The 15,585-nt window shown below is 35.4% G+C and overlaps 1 protein-coding gene across 2 annotated transcripts in view; it reads left to right on the top strand.

The window, feature by feature from the left end:
* Nucleotides 1–15,585, top strand: part of LOC122737166 (COBW domain-containing protein 1-like) — a 63,940-nt gene that overhangs the window by 13,885 nt on the left and 34,470 nt on the right. For both annotated transcript variants that reach the window (XM_043979633.1, XM_043979634.1), the window contains exons 5-7: nt 2,353–2,412; nt 9,328–9,365; nt 14,848–14,894. In XM_043979633.1, coding sequence (XP_043835568.1) covers nt 2,353–2,412; nt 9,328–9,365; nt 14,848–14,894 — 145 coding nt within the window. The remainder of the gene's footprint in view (nt 1–2,352; nt 2,413–9,327; nt 9,366–14,847; nt 14,895–15,585) is intronic.

Genomic DNA, 15,585 nt, shown 5'->3' with positions numbered 1-15,585 from the left:
AAACCTAAAGTAGATGCCCACTCCGACAGTGTTACAGGAGTTTGAGGCTCAAAGCATATAGTGCATGTTAAAGAGCTCTCTGTAAACCCTCAAGCTTTGTGTGCCCAGTTGTCCATTCTAGGAAATGCAGCTAGCTTCATTTTTCTAAGCTAACTCTTTTTAAACAACCTGATGAAGGTGCTGATGATAGCATGTCAGAATTAGATGCAAACTTCTAACAATGACACTTAAGTTTTTAGACTGCAGCAAATGGGTGATTGGGGCAAACATCCCTAAGGGGATGTAATAATAGTTCTAGTTATTGACATAGAGCACGTTAAGGTTTGCAGAGAGAGAGGCCTTCAAATACATAATCTCATTCATCCTTACAACAATCCTCTGAAGTAAATGCTACCATTATCATCCCCATTTTATAGGTGAAGTGAAGCCAGAAGATGTTCAATAAACGTCCTTGGAATATACAGCTGGTGTCTGAGCTAGACTTCAAACTCGGAACTAGCTGAATCCCAAGTCTGTTGTATCCACTATGTTATACTGCCTCTCCCACTTGAGGCTTAGTTAAATCTTTTTTCCCCCCCAAAAAACCCATTTGAGGTAAAAAATAGAATAGAAGATCTCTATTTTATATTAAGAAAACAAGCAGAAACATGTTAAAGTGACTTGCCTATGGTCACTCAGCTAGCAAGTATGATTCAAGACTATGCTTGCTGACTCCCAGGTTGAACAATCATTTCCCTATCCTATACTGTCAAATCAACTATGCCTGAGGAACAATTGATGACTTCTTATTCATCCTAACACAAATTGTGTATCATGATTCACATGTGATTTGATATCTTTTACTTTATGGAGAAAAAAAACCAACTACGGTAGAAGGAAATTAAATTAAGAGTAATACCATCTTAAAGTAAACATATTTTTTCCTCTTGTTAATTAAAAACATACTTTTGACCAAGAAAGTGAAGAAAATTCTTATTGGCAATTCAATTGTTTCCTATTTAGGGAACTGACACTCTCCTGTTAAAAGCTAAATAATTGTCATGGTAAAGTAATTTTCTTGAAAAGAAAGGACATTGATTCAGCCCCTGTTACTCACAAATCCTATTTCAGACAAATTGGAAAACTATTAAGCTTTTTGGGAAAAAATCAATAGATATCAGGAAGCCATTAGCTCTTGTAGCCCTTGCTATATCTTGCATGAGTAATCACTGTAAACAGCTGACAGGTATCTCGGTGTTGACACAAGAGTGATGCTTGGGGGACCACAGCTTGTCAGTGCAAGTGGACAGCTTTCGACATTGGAATGAGTTCAGTTATCATTGTTTTCTGCCCAGTGCTTCATTCTTTTAGACAGCCTTGTCACTAACTGGAGCTGTGATGCTTTGAAAAATAAAATACTTTCCTTGCTGTCAGTTTTTTCTCTCCTTTTGTTGTAGCATTGATACACATTGAATCATTGAATCCTGTCAAAACAAGTTATTATTTCTTACTCAGTAATATATAAGCAATTATCCCTAGACCCACATGTTATACCAGTACTGCATATTATAAATAACTATAAGATGTCCATCCTTTTGTTTGTTTTCTTGTTCTTTTTCCTTCTTAAAAAGAGCAAGCAAATTTCTTCTTTGGTAGATGATTTGAGGACTTTTTTCCCCCCAGACTACCAAGGGATCATCATGATAGCTTTTCGGGGGCTCTTCTCAAAAGTGAAATACATTGTTTTTGAAGTACAAGACCCTTATCTTTCTGTAGTAGAGAGAATAAAAATACTGTCCTTTTCTCATATACACATAGCTCTTATTGAATTTGCTTAATAACATATGTTGACCAATTTTGTGTGGAAATATTGTTGTTTTTTTTTAGCTAGGAAGGAGTGGGAAGGAAATATAGTCATAATAGTAGAAATAGAGTAGTCCAAATACTTTGATCAGCATAGTTCTTGTAAGGAGATGGGAAAACCAAAGTTGAGTTTTCGTTGTCTTCCTTTCCTTTCCAGTGATGGACAATGAAAAACATTGTCTGAGCTTAAAAAAGAAAGGTTTGTCAAACACACTTATTTGTGCTAGGCACTCTGCTTGGCTTTTTGTTTCCAAAGATGAAAATGACAGTCCATTCTTACAAGGAGCTTGTATGCTGTAGAGGAATATAGCATCTATACATATAAGTATGTTGTAAATCCAAGGTGATTTCAACAGTGAGGCACGGGAGGTATTAGCAATTGGAGGGACCAGGAAAGGCCTCATGTCATTTGAGCAAGCTTGGAAGGAAACTACATTATAATTGTGTCCTTAGGGTTTGCAAAGATTCTTCATTGTTTTCATTAATATTATTATATTGTGTCCATTACAGGTGCTGTTGCTTCCATGTTTTGGGTTGATGCTGAATTAGGGAGTGACATTTATCTTGATGGTAAGTACACAAAATATGCCATCTTGTTAAAATGACAATCCTTTGGTATTTTTTTTTTCTAAAGAACATTTTTGCTTTTCTATTTCAAGCATTAGTTGAGTTCTTACTGAGTGCTAGTTACTGAGGGAGATAATAAAATTGAATAAGGGTGACTGCCCTCAAAAAACTTATGGTATACTTTAAAAGTAATTATAGACTTAATATTTAAAACAAATATTAATCAAGTTGAACCAGCGAGATTGAATCTCCACTAAAATTCCCCAATTTTAATTATTTCTAAATTTTCATGAAATAGGGAAAAATAGCAAGTATAGCATATAATCCTTTGTCAAAATACATTTGTTCTCATGGGCAGGTAGGTAGCACAGTGGATAGAGCATCAGCCCTGAAGTTCAGAGAACCTGAGTTCAAATCTCCCTCAGACTAGCTGTGTGACCCTGGGCAAGTCACTTTACCTCAATTGCCTTAAACATCCTGGGCCAACTCCAGTCATCCTGATATATATCTTGCCACTGGACCCAGATGACTTTAGAGGAGAAAGTGAGGTTGATTTGCACAGCCCTCCCTCACTTAAATCCAGTTCACTGCAAGTCATGACATCACTTTGATGTCATGGTCCTCTTCCAGAACCAAGGACAAACAACATTTGCTCTCTTCCAAATACATGTGTCCATTTAATTTAAGGTTGTTGCTTTTATTTTTGATGTAGTTGAAGATAAATGTATGTCGTTCTTTCTATTCTACTGATCACATTTGCATCGATTTCATATTTGTTCTCTTGAGAGCAGGAATTGTTTTTTGCCTTTCTTGTTATTCCCAGCATTTGCACTGTTGCCAGCACATAGTAAGCACTTAGTAAAGCTTGTTGACTTGTCAGGTTTTATGACACCTTACTATTCCATTACATGATCATACCACCATTCATCAAGCCCTTCCCTGATCATTGGATACATTATCTGGATTTTATTTGCTATTGAAAATAAGGGAGTTAGGAAACTTTTGTACAGAGAGATTCTTTTTAACTTTCTTAATTTGTTTAGGCTACAGTCCCAGCACTGAAATCTTGGGATTAAAAGGATTCTATCAGTTTTATAATTTACTGTATAGTAACAAATTTCCCCCCCCCCATTTGTATCAATAAGTTAACAATCCCTTCAACAGTGTAATAAATGTTAATAAACTTATTGTCTCATCAACATTGAATTTGTATATCTATTTATACATACGTATTCGCTATGTTGAGTAGTATCTTAGAATTTTTATTTTTATTTTTCTGATTATTAGAGAGTCTGATAAACAGTTAGGGAATCTGAACAACTTTTTCTGTATTTATTAGCAATTTTTATTTTTATAAAACTTGCAAATTCATGTCATTTTACCGGTTTCCACTTTTTCTATACCAAAATTTTCAGATGTATTTGTGATCATATCAGTTGTGGAGTTCCTCCAATGTTCCATATCTCATCTCTGCGAGCTCATTCTGAGCAGCTCTTGTCCATTGCCCATCATTTTGCCACAGGGATCCACCTGTGCTGCCTTTCCACCTGTCATCCATCATTCTTGTCTTGCCTTTAGCCCAATTTTTCTTCCTATCATGCAGTGTCTTGGAAGTTTTTTTTACTCTTTTTCTTCAGAGAAGAATACTCTATAATAATTTGTCTAAAAGAATTCATACTACCTACCTTGAGGTTTTTAAACATTTTTGGTATCAGATAATATTTACTACAAATAATTTTTCCCAATCTGTTTTTTTGAGACACTTTATTCTATACAATTCTTTCATTTTTTTCAAATCTATGTGTTATATTTTGAATAATTTATTCCATTTGATAAACATTTCTCTCCTCCCCACAACTGGAGAAAAAGGCCATTCCTTTTTCTTCCGTTTCTTTTTTATAATTAAAAGAAAGTATAGATCCTTGGTCCAGTTTTTTTAGTATATGGAATAAGACATTACTTGGCCTGTACCAACAGGGTGGTCCATTGATTTCAACTTCAATATTATAATGCAGGATCCTTAAGGACCCTAAAATGCAATGAAAATAACTTCACTGATAAAAGAGACTAAAAAGGACATAGTATCTGATTAAATTTAAATAAAATGCTATTTTGGTCAAAAAGATGTCATCATATCCCATAAGGTAGTGAAATCTCCCTAAAGTCTCCAGAGTCTGACTCTGTAGTCTCAGCTTGATTAACCAAGTCCTGAGGAATCGTTACTTACTTGTTCCCTTAAAGGGAAACCACCCTAGCCTATATAAAATATATTGTTTCTACTATAGATGTGGCTGTTTATCTCATTTTCACCATGTAGCCATTCAGTTGGGGTAACAGTTTTTGTTTGCTTTTTTATTCACATCATTATCAAACATGAATCATTTATAATGGATATTCTATTGTGTTAACGTTATTTACCTATTTTCTCTATAGTATTTGTCTATTCAGTAACATAAACTTAACAAAGTAGATTGAATTAATACTTAAATTTAGAAAACTTTAATTTCTTTATTGAAAAACTGCCTCTTCGTATCCTTTGACCATTTATCAGTTCTTATAAATTTGACAATATTCTCTATATAGTTGAAATAGACCTTTGTCCAAGAAATTGTCTATAATCCTCCCCCTCCCCCCAGTTTTCTGCTTTCCTTCTAATTTTGGATACGTGGGTTTTATTTGTATAAAACCTTTTTAATTTAATGTAGTCAAAATTATTCATTTCACATCTTGGCCTCATTTTCTCTATCCGTAAAATGGGAACATTAATAACGCCTACCTGACAGGTTTGTTGTGGGGATCAAATGAAATATTTTTTTTTTTTTTTTTTTATCATTGTAAGGTTTACTCTCTGTGTCTTTATTGGACAGAAAGGAAACTGAAAGCACATCTCATCACCCAGGCCAGGTTGTCATGTGGCCTTTAAATAGTATCTATGAATAGATGTTCATGAGGCATCATGAGTCAGGGATATCCAAATGAAATATTTTTAAAGTGCTTAACAAACCTTAAAGTGCTATTATAGTTTGCTAGCTATTATCTCTTCTCTAAAATCTTTTCTTATCCCTCTAGTTATTGTTGCTTTCTGCCTTCTTAGATTATTTTATGTCTGTTTACATGTGTACACTTCCTGAGGGCATGGACTACTTAATTTTTGTCTTTGTATTTATCCCAGCACTTAGCACAGTGGCTAGTAAATAGGGACTTAATAAATGTTTGTGAAATTAAAATAAATTTGCTGAATTATTTTCCATTTTCTCCTAATGTTAAATATCTTCTGTTTTTAGCTTCAATTCTTCCTGTGATTTTTTTTTTTAATTTCCACAAAATTTTTTTTTGGGGGGGGCAGGGCAGTGAGGGTTAAATGCCCAGGGTCACACAGCTAGTAAGTGTCAAGTATCTGAATCCACATTTGAACTCAGGTCCTCCTGAATCCAGGGCTGATGCTTTATCCACTGTGCCACCTACCTGCACCGATTTCCACAAACTTTTTGAAAATTTCCCTTTGTGATTTTTTTTTTTGGCCACTACTTATTTTTACTTGAGTAATTTAAATGTGTCACTTAGCCATTCGGAATATCTTTTAGGATATCTAATGTTGTTTATACATCTCAGACTATTTCAGATTTTCTATGATACTTGCAAAATTTTTTATATCTATCCTTTTGTTTTTTCATTCTCCTTTTGGGTAAATTTTCATTTCTTTGTATATGTTTGGGGAGTTTTTTGCATATTTTTTTTGGAAGAGACTATCTTCTTTAGCAGCTTTTTATCTTCTCCTGATAGAAAAATAATGTGACATAATGGAAAGATCATTGAATTTTAAATCAGAGGAGACGCTTATTCGAAACTCACTTCTGTTCTGTTTGTTTGACATTGTTCAAGTTGCTTCGCTTCCTGGCCTTCAGTTTCCTGATCTGCATAGTAAGGGGTCTAGATTAATAACTTGTAAACTGACCCTTCCAGTTCTGAGGCCTGTGATTTTTTTTTTGAGGGAAATTTTGTTGGGCTCAGGAACATGTAATATATTAGATCATGTTTTCTGATGTATACATTTGTTCACTCTTCAGTAATATCATTTAAAACACTTCTTTCTTGCATATTGTTGGTAATATTCCCTTGGCTTTTTATGCTGATTTTACCTAAGCCAGTATACACTAGAGAACCAACCACAGAGTCAGTAAGACCTAGGTTTGAGGCTTCTATGACTCAACTTGTCTCAGTCACCCAGGACACTGGGCACACACAGAGCACTTGTGCTCTAGACAGTTCTTTAAAGCTCTGAGTTGTGGAGAGTTCTGAGCTGTGCAGAGAGTTCTCCCCGGGACAGTTACCCACACCAAAGAAATCACTCCTCCAGTCCCTGGCCCTATACCTAAACCAAGCACAGTCAAGGCTGCTCTTCTATAGGAAAGTCTTATACATTCCACAGTAAAAATGTGGAGATTGTCAACAATACCGTTTTTCTCCTTTAATCTGGCTAAATTAAGAGTTGGCTATAATTTAAGTAGTTTGGCTCCTTTTTGCTTTTCTTCATTCTTCTGTTAAACTAGAGCTTCTTGACTTACGTCTGTAAACTTGTTTTTGAAAATCTTTTGTTAGCTCTATATTAGTATAGTTGGTTTCCTTGACAAGTATATGTATTTTTTTTAATGCATTTACAAACACTCTGAGAAGGGCTCCATAGACTTCACTAGAAGACTGCCCAAGTTGTCTGTGACTCATAAATTTTTTTTTTTTTTTAGTGAGGCAATTGGGGTTAAGTGACTTGCCCAGGGTCACACAGCTAGCAAGTGTTAAGTGTCTGAGGCCGGATTTGAACTCAGGCACTCCTGGCTCCAGGGCCGGTGCTCTATCCACTGAACCATCTAGCTGCCCCGACTCATAAAAATTTTAAGAACCTTTATTTTAATTCTTTTTTTTTTTTTTTTTGGCGGGGCAATGGGGGTTAAGTGACTTGCCCAGGGTCACACAGCTAGTAAGTGTCAAGTTTCTGAGGCTGGCTTTGAACTCAGGTACTCCTGAATACAGGGCCAGTGCTTTAACCACTGCGCCATCTAGCTGCCCCCAGAACCTTTATTTTAAAACAAGTCTTGTGGAGGAAAAAATGGTAAAGTATTTTTATTTTTACCCAATTACATGTAAAAATCATTTTCAACATTCATTTTTGTAAGATTATGGTTCCAAATTTTTCTCTCTCCCTTCCCTCCTCTATCCCAAAGCCAGCAACCTGATATAGGTTATACATTATAATTATATTGTGAGAGCAGAATCAGAACAAAAGGGAAAAAAAACACAAAAAAGAAGAAACAAAAACCCCAACAACAACAAAAGTGAAAATAGTATGCTTCAATCTGCATTCAGACTCCATAGTTCTTACCAAAAGAGTGATGATGGATGGCATTGTGTTGGATCATTGTATTCCTTAGAAGAGTTAAGTCTATCACAGTTGATCGTTACACAATATTGTTGTGACTGTGTACAGTGTTCTATTGGTTCTGCTCATTTGCCTCGGCATCAGTTTATGTAAATCTTTCTAGGTTTTTCAGAAATCTGCCTGTGTGCTCATCATTTCTTACAGAACAATAATATTCCATTAAATTCATATACCACAACTTGTTTAGCCCTTCCCCATTTGATGGGCATCCCCTCAACTTCCAATTCTTTGCCACCACAAAAAGAGCAGCTATAAATATTTTTGTACATATGGGTCTTTTTCCCTTTTTTATGATCTCTTTGGAACATAGACTTTGTTGTGGCATTGCTGGGTCAAAGGATATGCACAGCCCTATAACTCTTTGGACACAGTTCCAAATTGCTCTTTAGAATGGTTGGATCAGTTCACAATTCCACTAACAATACATTAGTGTTCCAATTTTCCCACATCTTCTCCAACATTTATCATTTCCCTTTTTTATCATGTTAGCCAATTGGATAGGTGTGAGGTGGTACCTGAGAGTAGTTTTAATTTGCATTTCTCTAATCAGTAGTGATTGAAAACATTTTTTCATATGGCTGTGGGTAGCTTTAATTTCTTCATCTGAAAACTGCCTGTCCATATCCTTTGACCATTTCTCTGAGGAATAACTTGTATTATTATAAATTTGATTGAGTTCTCTATATATTTTAGAAATGAGACCTTTATCAGAAACGCTGGCTGTAAAAATTGTTTCCTAGCTTTTTCCTTCCCTTCTAATCTTGGTTGCATTGGTTTTGTTTGTACAATACCTTTTTAATTTAATGCAATCAAAATGATTCATTTTACCTTTCATAATGTTCTCTATCTCATCTTTGGTCATATATTCTTCCCCTCTCCATAGATCTGATAGGTAAACTATTCCTTCCTTTTCTAATTTGCCTGTGGTATCACCCTTTATGTCTAGATCATGTACCCATTTTGACTTTATTTTGGTATACCGTGTAAGATGTCTATGTCTAGTTTCTGTCATACTGTTTTCTGGTTTTCCTAGCAGTTTTTTTCAAATAGTGAGTTCTTATTTCGGAGGCTTGAGTCTTTGGGTTTATCAAACAGGAGATTGCTATATTCATTGACTACTGTGTTTTGTGTGCCTAAGCTATTCCATTGATCCACCACTATATTTCTTAGCCCGTACCAAATAGTTTTGGTGATTGCTGCTTTATAATATAATTTTAGATCTGCTACAGCTAGGCCACCTTCCTTTGCTTTTTTTTTCATTATCACTTAGCATTTTGTTGTTGTTGTTGTTGTTGGGGCAATGAGGGTTAAGTGACTTGCCCAGGGTCACACAGCTAGTAAGTGTCAAGTGTATGAGGTCAGATTTGAACTCAGGTCCTCTTGAATCCAGGGCCAGTGCTTTATCTACTGAGCCACCTAGCTGCCCCCATCACTTAGCATTTTTTAAAGGTAATAATTTCAAGTGTGTTTTCCCTTTTTTGTAGGAATTGTATCTGTTGTGGATTCAAAATATGGATTGAAGGTAAGATGAAAAGGCAAACCAGACAATCATAATCTGTTGAATAACTTGAAGTATACTTGATTTCTAAATCATTCATTTTGCTTCCAAGAAATCTAAGAATATGGAAAAGATCTAAAATTCTATGATAATATTCAGAAAAATTCCATCTATTGAAGGACTATTTTGAATTAATGATACCGTAATAAAAACTTTGTGGCAAATGCAAAAGCAGTGAAATGTGTAGGCTTTAATATATGCTACAAGTATGCTTGTTTTTATTATAAGGTTGGAATGTATTGATTTGTAAACCTATACAGGAAACTCATTCTCCAAAAGATTATGTTCCAAGGATATTTATTATCCCCCTTGTGTATTTAGTAGAGACGTGCCATCATACACTCTGTGTGCTTCATAATTGTTTAGTGGTGTAGGTATGCCTCATAACTGTTTAAATTTGGATCTATATCTTGGCAAGGAAAAGGGTCAAATGAGTTATATTGGTAGGGCAGCTGTTGGGGTCAAGTTTTGAATCATGTATAAATAGAGTAAATGTTTAACATCTTTGCCACCTCAATAAAAACCTCTTAAATTATTAAAGTAATATCCCTGCACAAAACTAACATATTATAGGATAATAGAAACTTTGGATTTCCTAAGTTACATGCCAGAGAAATAACTTTTGCTTCGTATAAAGAATTTGCCAACTTGTCCAATTCCTCCAGTTGCAAAGCTTGACCTCAGCAGCTGCTTGTAATTCAAAGAATTCTGAGGCTCTACCAGTAATGACACTGGGATAATAGGCAGCAATTTAAGGGTGTCATGCTTCACAGACCTGGCCCATCACCAGTATAGCAGAGAAATGGTACCTTGTGGCCAGGCAGCCAAATTGAAACTGAAGTGGTAATTGATATCATGGGCTATCACTCTAATGGGATTGTCACCCAGTGATCTGAAATATTCATTTTTTAATCATGGGCAAAGGAATGGACAACTTAAAATGACAGCTCTCTACTCTCAGGACCTGCCACCCAGGCCACTGACATTGTTCCTTTCAGTTCTACAAATCTGACAACATTTAATGCAATAGAATCAATAAGTGGAGAGTTCTAGAGAAAAGGTCAAGAGAGGTTTCTTTTTAGTTTTCTTGTTATTGCACAAGCTGTTAAAACAATTCAGTCAGAAAACAGTTTGGATTAGAAAAAAGCAGGAAAATAAACGGATATTATGCAGTAGGGATTAAAAAAAAACCTCAAGTAGTATTAGATAAATAACTAACCTATTTGAAAAGAAAGGTTTCCTGTTTTTTTTGCTGACATGTTTGACAGTTGATTTCTTTCCATTGTAGTCAACTGTATTATTAATCAAATCAATTTTAAATTGGTATGGATTTTTATAGTTGGCCTGGTATCTTCCTGACAGTGTTGAAGACACCATTGTAGTCTTTCCTATTTTAGTTGCCTCAAAGTGGTTTTCCCCCCTTTTGTTAAGATGAGATGATAGACTGAATTGAATGTGGTACATTCTCCATATGGGATAATGGATCACTTTTTGCCTAAGAAATTTCTTTCTCTCTTTTTTAAACCCTTTGGCAAACACCAGAACCTCTATACAATGGGGAGAAATCTTTTGGAAATATATCTTCCAGTGGTTGGCAAAAGATGTTATTTAATATTGTCAGCATAAGTAGAATTCTTTTTTAATCACCTTAAAAGATTGCCAGCATTGTTCTGTTGTGTCCATTTAAAACTGGAGGCCTGTGGCTATAGTATTCAAATTGGTTACAGTTTACTATTATGGTTTTATTGTACATAAAGTAGACATAAATATGTCCTATAGTTTCAAATCAATTATTTTAAAAGAAATTGGGGTGAGGGTTATGTGAGGAAAAAAATTATTTTTCTGATATTCTTGGTAATGATAGTTGTGCCTGTATTCACCCCTTTTACCACAACTACATTTAAATAAAATATTAAAAATCCCTGATAAATTTTACTTGCTCTTTAAAGTATTTTTTAAAGTTCTTGATTTATATTTTTAACACTTTAAGACTAGACTTTTCTGATTTATTGGTTTCTGTATAATGTGTTAGGGACTAGGGTACTCACAGGATAACATTAATCTCTTTTGGGATAGTGAATATTTCTGTAATGAAAAAGCACTTCTTGAGCAAATTGGGGGGGGCAGGGCAATGAGGGTTAAATGACTTGCTCAGGGTCACACAGCTAGTAAGTGTCAAGTGTCTGAGGTCGGATTTGACCTCAGGACCTCCTGAATCCAGGGCCATGATTTATCCACTGTACCACCTAGCTGTCCCGAACAACTTTTTTTTTCTTTTTGCAGAGCAATGAGGGTTAAGTGACTTGCCCAGTGTCACACAGCTAGTAAGTGTCAAGTGTCTGAGGCCAGATTTGAACTCAGGTCCTCCTGAATCCAGGGCCAGTGCTCTATCCACTGTGCCACCTAGCTGCCCCTTGAGCAACTTTTAAAAATGAAAATTGTTAAATACTGTATGCAAAGCACTATGCTAAAAGCAGACGTTACATGTGAAACTAGTTGCTTTGGAATTTTGCATTTAAAAAAAAATTTTTTTTTTAAATAAAAATCTGTCTTGTTCCCCTTCTTCCTTCCCCTCTTGCTTCCTGAGTGAAACAAAGAAAAATAAAACCCGTATTGTAAACATGCATGGTCAAGCAATATAAATGTTCGCACTGGCCATATCCTGAAACATACCTCAATCTGCGCCCAGAGTCCTCTACCTTCTTATCAGGAAGAAGGCAGCATGCTTCATCATGAGTACTTTGGAACTGTGGTTTGTCATTTCCTTCATCAAAGTTCCTAAATGTTTCAAAGTTTTTGTTTTTACAGTATTGTTATTAATAAATTGTTCAGATTCTGCTCACTTTACTCTGCATCAATTCATACAAGTCTTCCCAGGTTTCTCTAAAACTATTCTTGTCATCATTTTTGTAGCACATCTACATGCTATCACTTGTTCTTATTCCCCAGTTGATGGTCACTGACTCATTTCCAAATACTTACATTCTTTTTTTAAAACCTATTTTTTATTTATTCTGAACTTACACACCAAAAATGAGCATACACATACAAACCACATACAAAGCAGAAAAAAAGGATTGCCAATATAGCTGTGAATCTCTGCACCATTTTGCTCCCCCCCCCCCCCCCGCTATACAACAAATTGAATGCGTTACTTTTGAAGCTGGCCTTGTTTCTTTACTCCTGATTAATTACTGTTTTCAAAATGCTATTACTACTATAACTTTGTGAATGATGTGCTATCTCATTAGCTCACTTTCTATATAATAATTCACAAAGCAAAAGATATTACTTCATAATTTGTTTTACACTGAAATAATCTTTGTCTTACTGATTAATACACAAAAGCTAAGAAAAAAAGGGGATTGAGAGTGGAAAAAGTTTAAGAAGCCTTGATGTGGTCCAACCCCCTTATCTTACACATGAGGAAATAGAAGCCCAGAAAGGCAACATGAATTGTGTAAAGCCGCACTAATAGAATCGCACTTGTTAATATATGTGGTGTTTGTCCTCCAAAGAAAGGTAATCTGAAGTCAGCAGAGAATTTGACAGAATTTGGGGGGAACAATTCCATACTTATCCCAAGTCAATAAACTAGAATATTAATTTTATTACTACATAATAAGTGGCAAACTAACCTGTGCATCTCAAACCTGACTTAAAAATATTCTATATTATGTGAAAGTAAGCTCAGATCCAGTTTGTTTAGTATTTGTAAATTTGAATTATTAACATTCATGTAATATTTTATAAATGTGACTAGTTTTCAGTGATTTGTTTTTATAGTCTTCTCATTTTAATCTGTTCATTCATTTAGTGAACTCTTATTATTTCCATAATATGGAGTCCTTTCTGGGTGAAAAAAGGGCTTAAAGTATCCCTAACAAGTTTCTTGTGATTTGTGACTTTTAGACATGTGAAGATAGGTGAGAGGTAAAACTTACCTTCTCCCTGGAGAAAAGAATGTTATTCCATAATCTATTGGGCAAATGCCTAAATGCTTTCTGGAGATGTTATGACCCACAGGGGCACAAGGGAGTCACCATACTGTCTTTTTTTTGGGGGGAGGCAATTGGGGTTAAGTGACTTGCCCAGGGTCACACAGCTTGTAAGTGTTAAGGGTCTGAGGCTGGATTTGAACTCAGGTCCTCCTGAATCCAGGGCCATTGCTTTATCCCCTGAGCCACCTAGCTGCCTCCATACTGTCTTTTTAATAAATAATGCTACAAAGCAGGTCATACAATCATAGGATGCTAGATTTAGGATTGGGAGGAACCTTTGAAGTCATGTAGTTCAACTCTTATTTTACAGATGAGGAAACAGGCTTTAATGAGTACCTCTTAATGAAACCTCTTGACTAGAATCATATCCTTTGTCCAATCCTTGTGTATTGTGATAAGATACGCTTCCATAAGATATTCTGCTTATTACAAGTTCCAGAGAGTCTTTAATCTCTAATATAGGTTGCATCATTTTAGCATGGGAATTTGAATCAAAGGAACTATACATTCAGTGGTGTGCTGAAGCCAATTCATACCCAAGACTTATTATTAAATATTCATTGTGAGCCTCAGAAATCAGCAAATGCTACAGATCATCTTGATTTATTGTTTTGTTGATTATCTACACTTAAGGAAATGTTAATAACGCAGATTAAACTTAAAGGTGTGAAGTGATTTTTTTTCTGAAGAGTTGGTTTTTAAACATTTGTCAACACACTCCTGGGTATACACCTTCCTAAAGCCTATTTCTCCCTTCCATAAATAATGAGTTAGAAATATTTTATTTGTTGTTGTTGTTCAGTTGTTTCATTTGTGTCTGATTATTTATGACCACATTTGGGGATATCTTGGCTATGATACTGGAGTGATTTGCCATTTCCTTCTACTGTGACTAACATCAAATATGTTATAGGTTGTTTTTTCCAGTTCAAGGATAACTCTCCTCTCCCTCTTAAAAAAATAAAATGGGGGCAGCTAGGTGGTGCAGTGGATAAAGCACCAGCCCTGGATTCAGGAGTTCCTGAGTTCAAATCTGGCCTCAGATACTTGACACTTACTAGCTGTGTGACCTTGGGCAAGTCACTTAACCCCCATTGCCCCACAAAAAACAAAACAAAAATAAATAAATAAAATGAAGTCCTACATAAAAAAAAGACTAACCCAGAAGTCAAGTCTAATACTTTTATATATGTGAACAGTGTTAATACTGGATAAGAAGTCCTGGATTATGAAAAAACCCCAAAATAATTTGGGAATAGGATAATTATCAAAAAAAGTTAATGAGCTTGGAGGAAGGAGGGTTTGATAGTGTAAAAATATGTTAACAGATATTTTGGGGATAATGAAGGAATCTAAAATAAAATATCTTGTATTGACATTCAGATATAATTTTTTCATGTAAATGACAGATAAGTAATTTTAAACTTTGTCTCTTTTCTTCTTAGCATTTAACAGAAGAAAAAGCAGATGGCCTGATCAATGAAGCAATGAGGTACTCATTTTTTTTTTTTTAGGGGCAATGAGTGACTTGCCCAGGGTCACACAGCTAGTAAGTGTCTGAGGCCAGATTTGAACTCAGGTCCTCCTGAATCCAGGGCTGGTGCTTTATCCACTGCACCACCTAGCTGCCCCTCAATGAGGTGCTCATTGAAGGAGCAGTACATGTCTTTAAAAGATGCTCAGATTGGTTGGTAGTTAAATTAAAAAAACATTCCTTAAAATGAGAACAAAAGCACACTATGAAAAGTCAAGTGTCAACAAAAGCATATATTCTTATTATTTTCTGTTCAGACTAACACATCTTTAGGTAAAGGCGTCATAGTAGGCTTTTGGCGAACAAAACGAAATATTTCCTACTCTCAGGGAGCTTGCTGTATTTCTGGAGACAGGTATAATACAAATTAGGGAATGAAGAGCAAAGTGCCCTAAGATTAATTAAAGTTGGAGAGCACATTAACAGGGGTTTGGGAGGAAATGGATCAAGGAAAGTTTCATGGAGGAGATGACACCTGAGCTTTGACTTGAAGGAAGGAAAGGAATCTGGAAGGTAAAGATGAAGAAGGCTCTACATTTGAGGCATGAGGAAGGCTTGTTTGAATGTTCCTTGGAAAGAGTTAGGAAATTGCTAATGGTCCACTTTGGCTTGGATGTAGAATGCATAAAGGGGAATAATGTGAAGTTAA

This window comes from Dromiciops gliroides, chromosome 1, assembly GCF_019393635.1.
Source record: "Dromiciops gliroides isolate mDroGli1 chromosome 1, mDroGli1.pri, whole genome shotgun sequence".
NCBI lineage: Eukaryota > Metazoa > Chordata > Mammalia > Microbiotheria > Microbiotheriidae > Dromiciops > Dromiciops gliroides.
The sequence above is the reverse complement of the archived record's forward strand: the minus strand, read 5'-3'. Positions and strand labels throughout refer to the sequence as shown.